Here is a 21,199-nt window from a genome sequence, read left to right as displayed (position 1 = left end):
GTGTCTGGGAGGAAGGGAAAGTCATCACACTGAAACAGAGGCTTCTTATTCTGTCCTTTGTGACCTCTGAGATGAGCTGCTGGGGATGCTGGCAGGGCAGCTCTGGCCTGTTGCCTTACCCTCTGGTGGAGACATGGGAAAGATGGGCAGCCACAGGGGCACTGAGGCTGTACTCTGCTGTCTGTGACAAGCATATAACTGGGCTTGTTGAGCCCTTAGTGGACTTGTTCACTAGTATATACACCTTACATAGGCTCTTGCCTTGGTTTTTGTTTCTTTGGACTGGCTTTTGAAGCACTTTATTTCTCTTAAACTGCTTCCTACTTCCTAGGAAGAATGCAGAATCCCATTAGCTGAAAAAGTCAATGCATTTTCCAACAGAAAAAGAAATCTTTCTGAATATTTAAACAGAGTGGTATGAAATGATTTACATTAGCACTAGAATTTTATAAATAGAATTAGATCAAAGAACTGTAGATTAATCAAATAAGAATTTCCCTGCGCAGAGGTAATGTCTCTTTGGATAAACACTATGCCTGTCATTGACATTTGGGGGTCTCTGGGATATTTATTCCTGAAAAGACAGCAGCAGAGTGACTGATACACTGGCTAGGCAAGCTGGGGTAGGAATGGGAACCATTCCTCTTCCCTGCTGTTCAGGCTCTCTCTGCTCACACCTGTGAAGCAATCCTGCTTCTTCTCTTTGCACAGCAAGGCAGAGAGGAGATTGGTCAGTCCTACTGCCTGGCTGCCAGTACCCAGCCCTGTTTGGGATTATAGATTGTAGTGGTGCCATGTCTTTGGTCTTGAGTTTGAAGTCTCTTCTTAGAGTCTCAGGGAAGACCATGCAGCCATACCTGGAGCACAAAGCAGCACGTACAGCACTTGCAGGTGCTGTTAATGGTAATAACAGGTAATGGAGGCTTCCAGTCCACAGCATTCATTTTAAATTTCTAGTACCCGAAATTACATTTCTCCATTTTATGGCACTGCACAAGTCCCACATTGATGAGGAATAAAATTCATAAGGTGTAATGAGAACAGATTGCATTGCAGTAAAACCCTGCCCTAAGGGGGCTTGCATGGAGCAAAATTTTAATGAATAGCTGTGAGTAAGAGCTGTCCTACCCCCTCTCACATTTAGGTGGCTACATCTGCCCTGTCCTTTGTGAAGAGGCGAGTCCCAGGCGGTGCCACCTCATGGCGCTGCCCTGGTCAGCATCTGTGAGGCTGGAAGGGTGAGGAGAGCTCCATTGCACCATGGCATGTCATGACATATTGTTGGCCTCAAGGCTGGAGAACAGGACACAGACAATAATGTCACTGCAGGTAGATGTCCAGGTGAAGTTTGGGGAGGTCAGTATCTCCCATGGGTTGAGATGGGGGTTGAGCCCCTTCTGCCTGGGGCTTGCAGCCACTCCAACAGTGCTGTCAGCTGCCAGGCCCCAGCTTCACACTGGTCTTGTGGGAAGGGGCACAGAGGTGGCAGCACCATTCCTGAGCTGTGATTCTTAGAAATCAGTCATTTCCTGTGATTCTTAGAAATCAGCATATACTAGGTGTGTATTAATCCAAAATATTTGTATTTTAAAATGTAATGAAAAATTATTTGACTAGGAGGGCATTTTCAGTATATTTTCACTCAGATTTGCTTATAAAAATGACAGTGCTCTGCTTCCGTATAATTAATCAAAGAAAGAGCATCTTTGGCAAACTCAGTGGTTGATATGTGAGGGCAGAATGAAAACACATGCCTGCTGAAAAAAAACAACAACAAAAAAGAAGACAAGGCAAGGTTATGGCAAGGAACCTGAATAACAGAGAACCTCTCCATCCCTTTTCCCTCTTCCAGGCTGTGACCAGCTCTTGGTAGCATTAATGTTAGGGACTCTTGGGTTTTGTTTACTGCTGAGTGACTGCTGCTAGGTGTTCGGTTTTTTTCATCCCAAGGGCTTAGCTTGTTCCAGTGCTCGTTGTACTGTCTGGATTTGGAGATTCAGACAGCCCTTCCATAAACGGACTTTTTCTTGGCAAACAGGAGTATGATTTTTAGAAAACTAGTGAGGGCATCATCTCCAGAGATGAGTCAACAGCTGGGCAGCGTAGAGCAGAGGAGGAAAAGGTTTTCGGCAGCCCTGATTACCCTAAAACACGCATTCCCAAGCGTCTCCAACTATTTCTTCTTTGCTTTCTGAAGTGGCCCGGTGCAGCCCCTCCGTGCGGGGTGAACTCTGGCCAGCCAGGGGGCTGCCGGGACAGGCTGGGGCTGGGGCAGGCTGTGTGCGCTGGACCGGGACAGGCTGGGGCTGGGGCAGGCTGTGTGCCGGGCTGAGGCAGGCTGGCTGTCCCGCTCCGCAGGCTCACTTCCACAGGCAGCAGTGGGAGCGATTGGCCCGCGCGGATCATGTGGGAGAAAGCCGGAATCCCGGGCTATAGTAGCTCTTGGCACTCCTTTTTCGTTTAAAGCGCTCGCTCCTCGCAGCTCCCTGGGGCGTAGAGCCTCCCTGCTTTCCTTGCCCTGGTTCCGATCTGGAGCAGCGCCGCGGGACGGCCGGGGCGAGCCGAGGGCAGTGGGATGTTGAAGCAGGTGCCCCGGGCCGCGGGCACCGCCTGTTTCTACCTGAACGCGGTGTCCCCCGAGGGCCAGGAGCTCTTCTGGCGCTGCGATCCGCCCTCCCGGCGCCCTCCCTACAGGACCAGCAGGATTCTCGCCCGTCACCAGCTGGTGACGAAAATTCAGCAAGGTGAGTTGCTGGCAGGAGCGCTCCGCAGCCCGGCGCTGGCGCACGGTCTGCAGGTCTGCTCTTTCGTAAGAGAACAGGTTTTAATGCCTCATGTTTCAGGCTCGTTTCCTGTCGCTATTCCAAACTAACCTGGCTAGAGACGGTGTTATAAACGACGGGGTTTGAAATAGCCATTCATACCTCTCTGTTTCCACACATGCATACATACACCGAAAACCACGAGACAGACACTAGTGCATGATTAGCTATTTAACTAAATTGCCTTTTAATCATAAACTACTGTGGTATCTTAGGTGCTGAACTTCGTCTTGTCTGACTGTCTGAGCAGTTACTGGCACCAGTTCATCTGCTCTGATTGCTACAGGTCAAACCTGCCCATGGTAACCCACAAAAGGAGAATAGATGGTCACCCAATTAAAAAAGAAGCAGAAGTCTGGTGGGACTGGAAGAAGGCAACTGGGATGACATCTTTTGAAAACAAGTGTGTGTAACTGTCAGAGGATTAGAAAACTTGTCACATCTCCTTAAAAATAATTGCTGACTTGGCTTTCTGCAGCTGCTTAAGCAGTTATCTAAGCAGTCATTACAAATATATTGATTTGTTCATTTCTGAGTGTCTGTCTATGGCACTAAAGCTAAATGCAAATTGGCCTCAGAACAAATCCTTTGGCCTGTGCATGCAATTTAAAATCATCTTCAGAATGGCTAATGCAAAGATAAAAACCCTAACCAACTGTACCGATTTTTCCTGATTAAAAAGAAAATCAATACATAGTTTTGTATTGATCATAGTTTTGTACGGAGTCCTGTTTTCAAGAACACCAGTTTCCAAAGTGGATGTGGTCTGACATGCAGAAAATGTCATGCTGGAAAAAAAAAAAAAATTCCTAATGATAACAGTCACTTGCTGGACGGGTTACAAAAAGGTATTTGACTCTGCTGACTAGGGGCAGGCATAGAGATAACATCATTTACGGTCATATCTGACAAATATCACAGAAATTGATGTGAGGTTTTGACCAGCAGCAGTTAAATGGAGTGGCTATTTCTGTGTGTTGCTTTCCAGTAAGATTCTCTGTATCTGCGGCTGTCAAACTCTGGCAGAAGTACAGAATATAGTGATGAAATTTTATTGCATTTATAAAGAAAACAATGTGTAATTCTTTGGCCAGGTTTAAAAAGATGAAAAAGATAGTTTCTGTGGCAATTAGGAAAATGTGGTTGTTTGCAAGGCAGTCTCAGGAACTGGTCCTGTTTGAAGGATACCGGTCCTCACTGCAGCTCTGATTTCAGGAAGGATATTATGTCACTCTGTGTACCCAGTGTATGGCCTCGATTGAATGGAAAGAAAGAGTAATTTATTTCTCTACAAGTTTATTTGAAAATGTTTTGGGTGCAGTGCTAGTACCAACTTAGTGTTCAAACAGCATTAACTGAGGATATGGTGGATTAACACACCTCTTCTACCTGCCATGGTGCAGTTTAACATTCCCCCTTGTAACCTGTAATCTGTCTGGGACAGCCAGGGCTGCCAAAGCCAGTCAGTGGTGCTGAGACTTTGGAGAAGCTGCATGGTGAGGAGTTTCAAAGTTGTAACTTTTCTTACTGCAGCTTGTTGCATGGATGGTCAGTCTGTGGTGAATGACCTCTGCTCCTCTTTCACAGCTTTCCAACCTGTTCTGCACAGAGCTGTGGAAATTATATTTTTATAGTACCTTGATCATGCGATGTGTGCTACTGCTCAGTATATGAAATATTTATGTGTTTTGGGTCACTGAGAATACATCGTTGCTTTCTTCATTTCTTTTACTGATGTATTCTGGGGACACTGTTGGTCAAGTGTCAGTTCATTAGCAATAGGGAAATTACGTATGCAGATAGATGCTGATGGCTGTCTGTGAGTCCATAATAGGTAGACACACATCTAGTGCAAAACCAAGGCACGCATTTTTTCTACAGTGCCCCAAGTAATGACTAATAATTTTGATACAAATAGTTGTGTTAGCATTACCAAAAAATCTAAGCCTAGCTAATATGACTCAATTTGAAACCTCCAGTTTGCACTCTGGATGAAAAACCTAGATCCATCAATCCCTCACAAGACTTTCACGAAGTTTTGCTGGGTCAGCATGTCACCCTCTCTGCTTGCTTTGTTCAAACTGTAAGCAGTGTGAGGGTACTGGCTCAGTCCCCACCCCTGTCCCAGAGGGTACTGGAAGAGTAGTGTAATATGGGTGTAGTTACCAGTCTGTGCTTTTAGAGCTGAATGAGTTTTACTCCATTAACAAATGGGATTCATAACTAGCAGAGTGCCACAGAGAAGCTTGTCAATAATATATTGAAAAGTAGATCAGGAGATGCAAGATGAGAACCAAAACTTGCTTTCAGTCATCCAGTTGAGTAAAGCATGTAAATCATTATTTAGTTGCTTGAATTTGTGTATCTTTGAGTCATGCATTTTAAGGCCATTAAGACAAAGTATTTGAGCATAGTTACCCCAATTCTTGTGTTAGCACCTCTCCGGTCTAATAATTTGAATTGTAGCATATGTTTAGAAAAAGATCCAGCCTGCATTTTAAGATTGCTGGAATGGTGAATCCTGTCTGGTTAATTGCTTTGCTGAAAACAGATCTGCCACATGTTTAAGTGCTAAGTTGCCTTAGGGCCTGTTTGAATACCTGCTCTCTACTTCTTACCCAGTTATTTTTCACTTGCTGGTTTTCAGACTGGAGGCACCTACAGTAGGATTGTTATATCAGGGAAATTTTTTCCTTAGTGGAAGGAATATTTTACAAAATCACAACATTTACAATGTATAAAGCAGTCAAAGCTTCCATTCCTGGTCAGTAATGCAGTGTGATACAAATTGTTGCATATACTGCTATCTTTTCAGTCATTAGCTGCATGTACTGTTCTAAACTATGCTAATTTATCATATCACATACAGCTTTTCTTCCTTCTTAAAAAACACATTTGCTGAAGACTATTTCCTTTGTATTTTCCTTTGGTGTTAGTTAAAAATAAACTAAATGAGTCATTAGAGGAATTATACTATTTAATCATTTCTAAAAAGAAAATTACCACAAGGGAAATGACAGGAACCAGACTGTTATTTCAATCAGATCATAATTTGAAAGTCCTAAATATTTGGTTTATGTACACCACCAACTCCTTGAGGCAGAATTATGAAGTGGCCTGTGAATGTGAGTAGTAATTATCTGTTTGATACTAAACAGGTATTTTCAAGATGTGATCTTTTTGATGATTCCCTTTCCCCCAGAAGCCCGTTAGTTTCCACACTGAAGGGGACACATGCCTCGGCATAAAGGAACAGGGTGTAGCATGCTTGGTCTGAGGTATTTATTCAAACTCTGTATGCAGTAACTGTATGAGAATTCATTGAAGATTACTCATGTTTTCTGTAAATAAATAAGGTGGTGACTTTCAAGAATTTATATTACATGAGTCACAAAGTTGTTATTTCTTTCACAGTACATGGCAGAACAGAAAATATAAAAAGTAGCTGTAGGTAAAAAGTAATGAGGAATTGAGGCTGTACCCTGAAAATGTTAAATTGAAATCATTGCCTGTGCAGTACAGGTAGAGTGTAAGTCAAGGTGAATGAAGCCATGTCTGCCCCAGCACAGACAGGCTGGTAAAGAAATGTTCCCTTTCATCTTCAGTAAAATTAGATTCTTAACCTGCACATCCACTAAGACAATAATATGAAGAAACAAATGAAAATAAGACAAATTCCTATTCTCAGGGAGTAAATTCCTGCCCACAGTGCGTAATGCTCTGTAATTTGTCTCAATTTATGTCCACAGGCAAGAGCAGTTGAGGAAAATTGTTCGATGGAGCGGTATTAAATCAGACTTTCAACTTTTCAAGGCAAACTCTCCATTCAACACTCAGCAGATGTTTTATACTCTTAGGTGTTGTAATTTCAGTTTTGATCTTGTATGTCTACTATTACCTTTGGGTCACCTGGATTTGTCTGGTTTGAGCGAGTTTTAGAAGTGCAAACAAATGCACTTTTTTGTCTTATAGTCTTTCCTTTGGAGTTAGTTCAGTGTGTTTAATTCTTCCCTTTTCAAGCATGACCAGAATTTGTGGAAAGTGTTACAGAGGTATGCAAGTGACTTGGAAATAATTATGCAATTCAAGTGACTTAAATTTCAACAATTAGTGTACCATAAGCTATAATATACTCTCATATTCAAAAGGAGAACAGGGAAGTCATGTAGGTGAAAATGTTGCAGTCAAAGGCTACATTAAAAAAGCCTGGATCAAATTCCTGGTACTCACACAGGTATGGATAACGGGATGGGAAATGAGATACAATTAAAAAATTAAAGACTGTGAGTTTGGTCAGACATACAAAGAGGACAAAATAAGGGTGTTCAGGCAACCTGAACCATAGCATTTCTCATGTTCTGGATGCTGGCCACTTTACCTACACATGTTTAAACCTCACTGTTTGAACACAGGAAAATAAAAGATTCACCAAAAAGATTCAGCCATGGTGGTAATGATACGAACACCTCACGTATGTCATCTCTGACCAGTGCTGGTGGTCTACTGCCTCTTGAGCCTGTAAGCCAGTAAGTCAGGGCAGCAGCAGTTTGTAGCCCCTTTTCAGCCCCTGGTGCCTCCTCTCGTGGTGCCTCTGTGTCTACGCTCCAGCCCAGGCATGCAGAAGAGGACAGAATTGGGTCTGGGGTTGCCTGGAGCACCAGGAGGAACATCCTTAGCTGCAGAGCTGCTTTGCAGACCTCAGCTGGGACATGGTCCATCCCCGTCCACTGTCAGATACATGTGGGGCAGGCGTGTGCTCACAGCAGAGGGATCTTTGGGTTGGTTGTTTCATACACTCTCTAAGGTCCCTTAGAAACTGAGACCCTATGTCACATGAAGCTTCCTCACCATCTTTTATTCCTTACACACTCTTTCCTCAAGTTCTTAGACCTAGACTTGGAGAAACTAGAGTTCTTCAATTAAATAATAGGATTTCTTTAAAAATATTTTTATTATGTACTTGTACTCTGAAATGGTTGAAGTACTTGTGTGAAACTTCAACACAAAAAAAAGTAGTGAGCATCCTGAGAGGTATTTATAAGCTCAGAGTGCCTTGAGATGTGTTTATATTAAAAAAAATATTGATGTATAAGAGTGCAGTCCAGCTAATTAAAGTTTTAAAAAGTTGTACTTCATAAACAACAGGACATTTAAAAGGGAGAAACCTTCACTGGAGCCACTACCTGGCAGAAAGGTTCAAAAACTGAAGTTATCAGGAAATACCTGTGTGGCATGTAACTAGAAATGACCTGTGTGGTACTGGAGATTGGCTTCAGTAATAATGGCTATTTCTGGCCTTAAAGTTTCACAGCCTCAAAGTGTCAGTGGCACTTCAGCTGATATGTGCAGGTTGGACACCAAGAAGTAAATCTTTGCTCTTCTTTTGAGTTAGGAGACTTTTGCTCTCAATTTCACTGAAAGCAGGATTTCAGCCAAGGTGAAATCTTAACTTGAGGCCTTCTTGTTTTGGAATTGTGAAATGAACAGCTGTAGTTGTGCTGTATATATTTTGTATTGATCATGGAGGAGACTGAATTTCATATTAGCCCCATCGTATAAGTAGAGACAGTAATATTAAAAGACATTTAAGCCAATAAATGCAGGATTTATGCTCAATAAATAAATCAGTAGAGTAATAATAATCAGGAGGGGAATTAGTTTAAATTTAGAAGAAGTGATAAGTCACTGTGGTATTTAAAATGCTGCATAACAGAAGTAAAATGGAAATGACTCACAAAAATAAAGATAATATGTACGTATCATTTTTGTTACTCGCTTCCTTATGTCTGTATTTATACAGAAATCCCTGAAAATAAAGTGCAGTATTTGTACCATGAGCTCTGTAAATGTTAATTTTAAAAATCTGCAGTTTTAGGTTCCAAACAGATATTATTATTCTTTCTTGGCAATAGATAGCTATGTACTTTTAATTTTTATTCAAATGCAAGCTGTGTAGTCATTGATAGCGTCTTAGCCTCACCATTGTTTTTATCTTACTCCTATCATATGATATTCTCAGATGTTTAATTGCACTTGAACAAATATATGAGCTGTTTCATATAGGGCATCACATATGTTTGGATTAGTGCCTAAGGGACTGAGAAAACAGGACCCTTGTAACTAGGTTATTAAACAGTTGTCCGTAGTTGAGTTGGTTGCACCTTGTAATAGCGCTTTTGAGGGTAAAATGTTAAATTACATGTCCTGTGAGCTTGATCCAGTATATACTAGCTGTGTCATTTCTTATTTATACTCATTTTATAGATATAGAAATGTGAGCAAGTCAGAAAACCCTCGTCTTTGTGCCTTGTGGTGCACTTTTGCTTAAAAACCTGATGAGTTTCCCCTTTCAGATTCAGTTTAACGGGTCAGCTGAGCACAACATAATATGGTGGGAGAGAGGACGGCTTGAGTACCTTGAGCTGGACTTTTTAAAAGCTGTTGAAGAGCAGACAGCATGATTCAGAGGACTTGGGAGTATTATAGCTTGGCTGAAAAGGATGTGTGTGACTCAGTTTGAAAACATCTTGTGGGTTTTCACCTCTCATTTGTTACAGGACTGAGTTTAATTCTGCCAGAAGAAAACAATCACCCCGTAGCAGTTCAGAATACATGGGATTTTGACTAATACAGACACAGAGATGGACAAAAGTTTCTGTCTTTGTGATAAGTTAGGTAAACTCAGCAAAGTAACTTGGTTTAAAATATGGGCTGCGCAGTACATCTTAAGTAAATACCATCTGCCAGGCGTGGAAGCTGCCTGCCTGGAACATACCAGACATTTTGCTTTCCAGTCAAAGCCCTTTGCCAAAGAAGGACTCGGCCCTGCTACTTACTCAGATGAATCTTCCCCTGTACTAAAGGAGCAAAATAATACATCCTAATAATGTCAACTGGTATTGTTTTAATGAGCTAGATGTTACAGGCCTTTGGCAATGACTGTGCTCTCTTTTAATCAGATTGTGGTTGGAGGAAGGTCTGTTTGTGTGAGCAAAGTTTTCAGGATTTGGAACCAAAATCTCTATATATTTTTTGTCATCTCTTTCCTTTCGTGCAAATGGCCTAAAGGGTATCTGATTTTTTCCCCCCTTAATGTGTCACTAGTGTCTTTCATGGTTTGTTTATTTTATTGATTGTGCTGTGCTTGTTTCTAGTCTTCCATCACTTGAATCATTTAGAATATGGGTAAAAGCAGTAAGTTCAAACTGGAATCTCTAATTTAATTCTAGCTTTTATCCTCTTTAGTCACAAACACACAGCTGCTGGCATCCACCACCCACCAGACCTGCCATTTTCTGGGAGATTTCTCAGCTTCCTTCCTGGAATCACATTTGCGGGAAAATACGACACCCTCAGCTTTAAGAAAAGGCAGTACAGCTTTTACTGCTGAATGGGGTGGGAGCTGAGGATGACAGTACAGCTTTTACTCCTCTATAACATTTCTCTGCAAGGAACTGCTGCTTTTCCAAACCCCATGCTGAACCATGTGGTTTTTCCCTAGATCTCTGAAAACGCTTTCCCCTTCCTTGCTGCCTGTATCCTTTGGGCCTTTACTTCAATGTCCATTATCCACATTATTATCCAGAAACTCCTGCTTGCAGATATTAGGTGTTAACACATCGTGTTCCTGTGTTGTTAGAGCAGTAAAATGTCCCTCTGAGTGAGTGGCCATATCTGTGCTGCTAAATAAGAGGGAAGAGAGGTGAGCTTGAAGTACCCCCTGGGCTGCTGAGCAGATTCTCTGGCTCTGTTTTTCTTTTCTCCAGCTGGTTCAGCTCAGACTAAGCCTCAGACAGGACTAGTTGTAGGTAGTGAGGACATGAACTGAGTGATGCCACTCGACCAAAAAGCCAGAATCAGTCTGTGTTTCATTTAGCCGTGTAACTGTAAGCCCCCCTTGCTGTTGCCACAGAAGGTGCAAAATGAGGAGAAACCTTGCTCACAAGGTCTAAAGATCCAATATTAAAGTTTCTGTAGTCTTGCCCCTCAAAAGAGGTAATAAAATTTTTAATGCTTGAAGTTTCTGATGGAAGTACACAAAAGTAGATGTATCCTGTCATTAAGTGCCTTTCCATTCCTGCAAAAATGCAGAAATAAATTCTGTTAAAAAGCCAAGTACTTAAGTAATTTTCATTATATCATATTGTGAAACAGACTGTTCATATTAGCTAACCACAACCCCATCCTTCTCCTTTTGAAATCAGTATCCCAAGTCTGCGTAAGATCAGAACTTGCAAAAACCTTTCCAAATAATTAGATCATAGTGCTGATCCCAATAACTGCAGCATCATCGAGCATCCTTCCAAAAGACCCAAGATTTGAAAAGGGACAAAAGACATAAGATGACTAGATTTGAAGAGGAAGCAGTATCTCTGTCAACACTCAGATGGCACAAGGGCAGGACTTGTGTGAAAGGCACAATGCTTTTCCATCATTTCAGCATCAGGAAGCACAGAATGTTTAGTTTTCCCTAGTCTCCAATTGATACAGGAGTGGGAGTCTGGACAGGACAAGACTCTCAGAGCCACTCAATGTGGCTTTTTCATAATATACTTGGCAAACTTTAATGTTCTGTGGGATGAATCTAAGTTTTGTGTCTTTAATTGCATCTGATGGTGGCAGCTGAATATCTAATCATTTTGTAACTTCAGAGGTAATGGCTTTCTCTTCCTGCAAACATTTATCCGAAGGGGATAATGTGAAATCCAAAAGTTAGTGCTTGGCATAGAGGGTGAGGCAGTAAGTCCTTGGCTTTTATTTTTTTCCTTTTTCCTTTCATTTTTGCAGCTATATTTGTGTATATTTCTGAGGACATTTAAAACTGCCATTCTGTCAGCTTCACTTTGTTAAAAGTGTGGCAGTCTGCCTAGGTCTTACCCAGAGTTAAAAGGAGTTTCTTGTCTCTTAAATTCAGCAAGCATCAGTCTATATCTGTCTTAAAAGCTCCTTCCAAATAAACAGACTGAGATACCAGAATACTTTTTCCAAAACTTTTTTATCCTTCAAACCGCTGATTCTGCACTAGAACTAGACACCCTTGCCAAAACCTAAGCCATTGCAGCAAATGCTGCATTTCATACTACTGCATGAGTGCTGCAGCCTGGATCAAATAATACAGGCACTGATTCATGGCCAGGATTGCTCCGTCTTCATCCAGTGCTTTATGCTGAAAGTGGGAGCTGTCTTCGGTGATGACTGATCAGACATCACATCAGTGGTGCTACCTGAGGAGATACCTGGCTGCAGTTCACCCCGAGGCCATCCCTCCCCAGCAGCTTGCAGCCCTGACATCCTGTGGAAGGCCCATTGGTGCCAGCAGGAGGCGAGGGGGTGCCCTTGCACTTGCACATGGGGCAGTTGTCAGTTCAGACTAAGAAAGGTCTGTTTACCAGCAGCTTCTGAAGGGAGGAAAAGATTTCCGGTGACATTTTAATTCCCTTTTATGCAGAGCTATTTTTAGACGGTGCTGCTGCCAGTCATATCGAATGCTGTGTGTCTTTTGAGTTCTCACTGAATTGCATAATAAGCGTTTCAGCTCCCTGGTGCATAATGGCAGTGTTTTTTGCTGAAAGTCTTACTATTTCAAGTGGCCTCTTATCTGAAGATCAATTCATTAGTTCTGGCCTCTGAAGTTTAAAAGGAAACAATTGCAGTTGCTAAAGAAAAAATTAAATTACATTTTGTTTCGGTAATACTTATTTTCTCTAATATTGGGTAGTGAAAGTCTATTTTAAGACTGACAAAGCAGATGATCCATATTTCAGGACTGCAGTCTGGCCTCTGACATCCAGAGCTTGTCAAAGTGGGTGAGAGAACTGGACTGTCATTGTGGGAAATTTGGTTTCTTTTCCATTATTTGGATTATCTTTTTAGTTGGAGAGTGCAAACCAGTTTCCACCTCAGGTGCTTACTGAAAGCCACCACCAATGAGAGCTGCAAGGAGAGGTCACTTAGGTTTCCATTAGCCCTGTTGTACACTGCTACCTCCCATCGTTGCTAGTCCAGGCCAGGGGCCAAATAGTGATAGGACAAACAGGTATTTTGGACTGGTCGTGCCCTGATACCAGTGTCTTTGATTCAAACCCATTATTTTTTCATAACGAAGCACACAAAGGTTATTCAAGAAACCATTTGCTTGGTTAACTTCAGCTAAGTAATTAGGTGTTACTCAGAAATGTCTCAGACCTTTGAAGTTGCATTGTTCTAGAAAGTTGTGGTTTGGACCATGTCTGTGGAAGACTTTGGTTAAGAAAGATGCTGTATTGCTGTTGGACTCTATTGGGCATGGGGCCTAAAAGTTGTTGTACAAGCAGGAAGACAGTTTTCACCAGCCACCAGGTGTGATGTCATGTGATAACTGGAGGAAGACTGTGGTCCGAAGTCCTGGAAAATCCCCCATCTTGAGTCTTCAATGAGGATCAGTATAAAGCTATTGGCATTTTCATGGTAGCTCTGCAGAGCCACTGACTCCCACACTGGCAAGGCTTTTTACAGCTCCGTGGTGCCAGTGAATGTTTCTAAGAACAGAAAATTTTCAGAAAAACTATGCTGAGACCAACAAACGGAGCTTTTAAAATGCCATCTGAATATATAGTACACAGAATTTTAAGGATAAGGACACAAGTAGTTGAGTATCTTTTCTTGATTAGCAAAACATTTCTGTTACCAGAATGCTTTCTTCCTCCTGAGCACCTGAAGCAGACAAATTTTCTGGTCTAAACTATCTCCATATAGCTTGTTTTTTAGAAAACTTATGAAAACCCCAAATTGTAGAATAATTGTCTTTAGTGAATATTCAGTAGACATAGCCACAATCCATTTAAAGTGAATCAAAAATGCGCCACTCCTTTTTTTAAAGTATTCCTTATTGACTCTGTAGCAGCTGGAAAACTATAGCAAGTTTTAATTACCTTCAGAAAACAAAAAGCTCCTGCCAACACATGCTGGTTATTATCAGCAGCTGCTGTATGCTGACATACTCTTTCAGCATATATGAGGCTCAGCTGTCCTAAATAATCATTGTAAAATGTAAATAGATTTATAGTGATGTTAATTTCTTGTTAGATACTTAGCTACTGATGTAATTCATACTGAATTTAGGTTTGCTTCTTTGTTTAAGCTATAAAAAAAATTATTTAAAACCAGGATTAGTATTTAAGAGGTGCAAATAGCTTGTACCAGGAGTTAAAATATTGAACTGCCATGATTTTTTAACTATCTGCTAAAAATAATCAAATTCCCTGTTGTTGGGGTTTTAGCATTTGTGTAAGTGTAAAATTTGACTTCTTGCCTTTGAGTAACAATTAATGCAACTTTAGAGCAATGAAAAACTTACAAATTAATTTGCTGATTTAAACAAAAATCTTTACACATCATCCTTTTATTAGTGGAAGTGGAGATCTTTATGGCAGTGGCATTTGTCAAATCAGATGCTGCAATTCTGTTTATTGCAAAATTGAGCAGAGTTTGTTTTGAATGGCACTAGCGTACTCTTCAGTCTGAGACACTAATAAATACATGCGACATTTATGCTTCAGAAATGTTTAGAAAGACACATAGGTATGACAGACTCTTTCAATGTATCTTGAGCTTGCATCTTCTCTAAAATGGAAAATTTGTGATTAACTCGATTTTCCATTACCTTATATTCTCTGTGATCTATTTTAATTTTGCACTGAAAAAGTACAAAAGGTATCAGGCAATCTGTAAAATGTGTTGTTGGCACCAAGGCAATTTTAAACCATTTCTTGCTCACATGAGAGATTGACAGAGATTTGATGGTTTCCATTCTGAAGCTAAACCTGGAGGGAAATGTTACATTCAGCAGAGTGGACTCTTGACATTTTAAGAAGTTCTTCAATATGGATTAAAAATATACGTGAGACTCCACATAGTTCTATTTCACTGAAATTACTATTGACTTTTGGACTTGAGTTTTCACCCAGTCTGTTTTTAATCAAACTACAATCTACTGAAATACAGTTCAGGTTCTGGTTTTAAGTAGGACTCAGGTGACATTCGCTCAGGCTGTGTCCATATGGTCACACAATGACTTCACACCAGCTGTGTAAGGCACAAATTCCTTTCCTTTGTCTTAGAGACCCAGAGTTCAGATCCCCAGCAGAGAAAAACACTGTGCTGAACAAAAATAGCTCTAGTTTGCAGAAAAAATACGTGCAGGAGCATCCCAGTAGCACCACAAAGTGCAAGAAATAATCCTGGTTGTAGTCTCATGTTCAGAAACCATGATTTCTCATTTGATTTGTCTGCTTCACTGAAACATCCTAAACCCTCCAAAACTTCAATGTACAAGAACTGCCCAGGCAAGAAGACCGAGAACTTTACAGAATCACAGAGTAACTTAGGTTGGAAGAGACACTTGGGGAGTCCAGTCCAGCTCCTTCTCAGAGCAGGGACAGCTGGATCAGGTTGCTCAGGACCTTGTCAGGTTTAGTTCTGAGTATCTCCAAGGACTGACATGCAATTTCCACATCTGCTCTGGGCAATTTGTGATGTTATTTGACCACCTTCATGGTGAATTTTCCTTTCTCTTATGTCTAATTAGATTTAAAATTCTGAAACCTTGTTTCTGTTGCCCTTCATCCTACAGTGGTATACCTTTAAAAAGACCCTGGCTTTGCTTTCCTGTTAAATAGATGAAGCCATCAATAACCTCTCCTAGCCTTAGCCTTTTCTTCTTAAGGTTAACAAGCCCAGCTCTGCCAGGCTTTCCTTCTATGTCAAGTGCTTCAGTCCCCTGCAGGGCTTGCTGTGATATGCCCATGATGTCCCTGTGCTGGGGAACCCCAAAATGAACAGTGTAGCCTGTAGTTTCACAAGCGTGGGTGACAGCGAAGCAATCAGGTACCTTGATCCGCTGGCTACATTCTTCCTAATGCACTAGCCCAGTGTGAGGGTGGGATCATTGGCCAAAAGGGAAAATTCATGTTCAATTGGTTGTCAACAGAACCCTGAAGTACTTTTCTGCTGCCCCTGTCCAGTTGACCCCAGTCTGCCGGGTTGCAGAGGGTTATTCCATCCCAGCTGCAGGACTTTACATTTGCTTATATGGAGTGTATGAGGTTCCTGTCAGCCAATTCCTCCAGCCTGTCAAGGTCACTTTGAAGAGCAGCTCTCCATCATCTCAACCACTTCTCCACAGTTTGGTATCATCCACAAATTTGCTGAGTGTACTTTATTTCATCATCCAGGGTTTTTTTAAAGACATTAAACAGTATCCGCCCAGTATCATTGCCTCAGGGATACTGATGGTAACCAACAATCAGCTGGACTTTGTACTGCTGAGCAAAAACTGTGAGACTGGTGATCCATTCATTTGTCACCCATGTTATCTATCTATCATTCACTTACTTGGTTTGGCTATAAGGATGCAATGGGAGACCAAGTTAAAGACAAGCCTCCTTGTTCTGTCTCCTTCCATAACGACACCCTAACAGCCCATGGGTTGTGGTGTACTTAATGCTATATGAATGACCCAAGTTCAAGATCTTTCCCACATTCCTATGGCATAAACAACAGTAAACCTTTCTCACTTGTAACATCTATCCACTTCAATTTTATATAAATGAATAATTGTACATCAGCACAGATAATTGAACCATGACCTCCAGTTTCACTGGTCTGCGCCATAAGCACTATGCTGCAAAGTCAGTCTCAGTAGACCTTCCAGTTCTGTAGTATACACGGTATCGGATCCATGATTCATTGAATGAAACTAACCTGTGGTTCTTCTGCAGTCTTTAAAAAGGAAAATAGGATGAAAGCAGAGAAAAATAAAGTGACTTTATAGCTTTGATTAATTGTGATTTGTCTTGGTAAGCTGTTAACGTGTATTCAGTCAAGTCCAATGATTTGATGCCATTTGAATTAAATCGTTTTATCCCAGCCTGAGGAGCTGCAGATTAGTCTAACAAAATCTGGAGCAAAGAAGAGATACATGGTGAGATAAGAGAGGAGTGGCAGGTCTGTTCCACCCTTCCCAGTATCTTTATTTCCAGTGTACAGCATGAGGTGAGGCCACGTCTGCAGAGCAACTGAATAAGCCACAACTGAGATCAAATATAAGGCAAATGAGGGGTAAGGAGAGAGACAAGGTGGGTCACTGTTGTCACTAATGCAGGAGATATAGGAGTCCACCGAATATATCCAAGGATGCTGAATCAGATGTTGTTTTTCACCCTGGCTTCTGAGTCTTAGTCTTGCCCCGGGCAACAGATAGCTGTACTTAAACTGCCATTATCTATCCAGGATTACAAATATGACTCAGGTAAAGGAGGGCAAGTAAATGCAGGTCTACTGCAGGGATGTACACATAAGAAAATGAATCGACACAGTTTTTTAGTCCTATGAAAACAGAAGAGTTTGGAGCTAAAAATAGGCATCTAGTTTTGTTATCGACTTTTTTTTAATATCCTCTGTTCCAGTTCCTGTCAGTAGAGGAAGAATGAATATCCCAGATAACATACATATAAAAAAATTGCTTTCTCTTTCTAGGAAGCATTTGAAAGGCCAAAGACCATCACAGATTTCTTTTTTATGATCAGAGTAACTGGACTGCAGGAATTAGCTTAGCCAGATAAGTAGTTTTATTTGCTTTAATAATGAAGTAAATCACTTATTTAAAAAAAAAAAGTGCACCTCTGAAGTATTGGCTTAAAATATTTTGACTTTAAAACACCTTAAGGACTTGAGAATATAAGGAGTCCACTGTGATTATGTATCTGGAAAACCTAGAAAATAATTGATATGTTTTGTACCACATCAAAAACTGGAAGAAGTTCCCACTGTCTAGCAGAAATAATTAAGTTTACCATTTTTTATAAGTGGTGGTTTCAAAGTAAAGCATGACCTTAAAGATGCGGTTTTTTGAATCTCCCTGACCCTCCTCCTCAGACCATTTGAGGTAAGCAGAAGTGACAGGTGTTCAGCAGCTTTGGAAACTCTGGTAGCATCTCTGTAATGTGGAATCTGTAGCTGCTCCTGCAATTTGAAGATCAGAAGATGGACACAGCGTAAGATTTTGATCGAGTATAGATGGCAGCAGAGAGCGAAACTGGAGTTACAGTTCCAGAGTCCCCAGTGCTGTGTTCAAGTACACTAGATCACACTGCTTTGCCAGAATAGAAAGACACACAGAAGTCATACTGGCACTGAAATGATACTATTTAATTCATGGGGCCTTTCCCCTACAGTTCTTTTCAAAGGAATTGTCAAGAGTACAGGCATGGCAGTAGCAAGGTGACAGGTGTGGCACCAGTGAGGTGCATAACATCTCTGCACACCAGAGAGATGGTATCAGTCAGGGCCAGTAGCTGGCATGGAGTACCCTGGGGGAAATCCTTGACCTTATTTAAAAACTACACCACATAACACCTCTTTGAACTGAACTGAAACTGTAGCCAAAATTATCTCCATTGAAGACCGGAATGAAATTTCTTGTGCTGGCAGCACAAGCAGTATGGGCTGGAGTCTCGGAGTGAGTGGGGCAAGGCCTGGCGCTTGTTTCTGCAGCTGTAAGCTGCGTGCTGGACTGGAGAACTGAGCAGCAAGCTGCTCAGCCCCTGCGCTGGGCAGTGTCACTGAACATGGAATCCAGCTGAAATGCACATTATTGCCAAAAGGGCTGGTTTTGTTCCCGGCCACTTCGCTCCCTTGGATCGAGTCTGGTAAACGTGTGACTAAAGGATGACTTGTTCAGGTCATTGGCCCAAAAGATTGTGCTTGTATGGTTTTATTACAAGATAGGTGGTAAGAATGTGTAGTGAGGAATGGTACAGCTCTGTTTAATGTCAGTCAGCAGTGTTACTGAATTAAAAGCAAAGACTGTAGCTGCATAAGCAATGCAAAGGGAAAAAAGCAGCTGGGTGTATTGGATTTGTTTGCACATTTCTGATGTGTCCTTATGTCATAACTCAGCAGAATTATTTTAAATAGACATTTCAGAGTATCTTAGTTGGAAATCTAATTAAAATATGGCAAGGTTATGTACGGAACATATTTTAAATTGTTGTTGCATTTGTTTACAAGAATCCTGGATAAAATCCCCTTTTCCTGTGCCTGGATTGTACTGCCTTTGTTACCTGTGGCCCACTGATGTTTGCAACTCTCTTTATTACTATTGGAAAGCAATTATTAAACAGGGTATTTCATTCTTAACAAAAGTTCCCTGGAAACTGGCAGGGCTAAAGGATTTAAAGGTCTCCTTCTGAAATGCAGATCATATCTTTTTATTAAGAATCTCTTTGTGGATATTGGAAATGTAAAGTTGACATTTCAAGAGAGATCAGCACAAGCAAAGCATAGAGTGCTTAGGAAGAGAAAAGCCAGATTCTTCTGGCATTATTCATAAAGAAAAATATTGGGACTTCATGTGAATCAGCAGATAGGAGACTGCAATGTGCCTGTAATATCATAGTGCTCTTTGAGCATGTTTGGGAAATGCAGAGGTTCAGAACAGGTCTAAGCTCTTGATTTAATTGCTTATCTATCTACTAGTCTGATTTTTTTCCTCTATTTGCTTTACTTTCTTGCCTTATCACTCTCTACCATAAGAAATAACAACACAGATTTTGGCCCTATGTTTTGCATCTGCCCACAGAGATAACTTTCCGTAACTGCCATTTTCATTTTGTTATTTTCCCTTTCCTTATCACACTCCGCACATGCTCCCTCTTCCAAATCTGCTAAGAAAGTATGCTAGCAATGTGCCTTTACATGTTTGACAGAAGTCTAGCATGCATAAGATCACTGATCATTAAAAAGAAGCTGTCTGAACAAAATCTTCTTTTTTTTTTTTTTTTTTTACTAAATTTACATTTTTTTCAGTGTGTATGCACATTTTAATTTGGCTGTACATTTCTGCTTGTATAGTTGCCCCTTTCACCCTTTTTTCTTCTCATTTTGCCTCCCTACTCTGTAAACAAAATGAAATGCAAATATGCCTGTAAGCTGATGATTTTTTAAAAATCACAGATTTGGAATGTTTTCATTATGAATCAACTGTAGTTAAAAATACAAGTTTTATACTTGGAGCCTGCATTGCTGCACATTTACAAATCAGAGAGATGATCACTCATCTGCAGACACACTCATGAGCAAAACTAGCATGTTCCCAAGTGGTATCATTTGGGGAGGCTGTAGTACAAATTTCCTGGTAGTTGGGAAAGCAGGACAGAGTGCAAGACAATACTAATAGGGCTTCCCTGATAGAGGGGAACTCATCATGGCCCTCTAGAAGTCCCTTTGGGGGCCAGGTGCTGTTCTTAGCAACAGCCTGACCCTGCAGGGACACTACCAGACTGGCATCAGGAAAATTTGCTAGTTTTGTAGTGTTATGATGATTTACTTCATTCAGTGTGTTGTCGGTTCTTTTTCCTTTAGACAAGTGTGGTTTCTTGTCCGTAGCTTGTTCAAGAACGGACCATTCCCACAGGAGTGTGGCTGCTTGGGAACTCCACACTGCCACATCATACATTTGAGGGCATGCTCCCATAATTTTAGGTATTTAGGCACTATAATAATACATGTGGAATTAAGGCTCACTGAAGGTAGACTGAATTAAGGATTCTTGTCTACCCCGTGTATGTTCCAAGACACGTGCAATACAGCACAATTCAGCTATACAAACGCAGCATATATGTCAATATGCCCTAAATAACTCTGCCATGTGCCATGGAGAAGATGAAACTCATCTATGGAAGAAACTCTTGTACTGCGGACTTTGCCCATGAGAATTTTGGACGTGCTCCAGCAACAATGCGTCCATCAGTCACTCACCTGTTTCCTTCTTTTCTCCTGCAAGGTTTATTGCCAGTTCCACCTCTGAATTTCCCAGCTCAGACCCATGCAGGAGATCCAGCTCTGCCCTGTGGACACCCAAGGACAGCACTCGAGGCAGTGTAGCACTCTGCTCTTAGCACCTTAGACCCTTCAGTAAATCGTGTGGCAGTTTCTTGTGGGGCACTGTGGCTGTCCCTCTTGAGCTTTTGGGTAACACAGTAATCGTTTTGGCTGTGCACCCTCCTCCTTACTGATTGTTGTAGCTATGGCCAGGTGCAGAGCCAGTGCACAGAGATGGATTGTTTGCTCTGCAGTGGGTTGTGCCCTCCTTGCAACGTGATGCAGATCCAGTCTAGGAGGTATTTGTGGGGTATTACAAAATGGCTTGTGACCCCAGACAGGAATGGTGAGATCATGAGCACTGGGGGATCGCTGGGACAGCAGCTGTTGCCTGTTGCAATTCCTGTGGCACAGCTGCATGCAGACAGGAATGTCTGGCACAGAGGGAGTGCACCAGTGAGGGGATTACACGCTCATGACAATTAAGATAACCAGGAATTCATCAAGTAGTTTTGCAT

At 41.4% G+C, this 21,199-nt stretch overlaps 1 protein-coding gene across 3 annotated transcripts in view; it reads left to right on the top strand.

The window, feature by feature from the left end:
* The window catches only part of STARD13 (StAR related lipid transfer domain containing 13), a 289,969-nt gene that overhangs the window by 173,537 nt on the left and 95,233 nt on the right, over positions 1 to 21,199 (top strand). Inside the window, exon 1 of one of the 3 annotated variants that reach the window (XM_082278694.1) lies at positions 2,568 to 2,744. The exons of the other annotated variants lie outside the window; for them this stretch is intronic. Coding sequence (XP_082134820.1) covers positions 2,576 to 2,744 — 169 coding nt within the window. The 5' untranslated portion in view covers positions 2,568 to 2,575. Of the gene's footprint in view, positions 1 to 2,567; positions 2,745 to 21,199 lie in introns of those variants that run through there. 3 annotated transcript variants of the gene reach the window in all.

Source organism: Coloeus monedula (assembly GCF_965178545.1).
Source record: "Coloeus monedula genome assembly, chromosome: 3".
NCBI lineage: Eukaryota > Metazoa > Chordata > Aves > Passeriformes > Corvidae > Coloeus > Coloeus monedula.
This window is presented reverse-complemented; position numbering and strand designations above follow the sequence as displayed.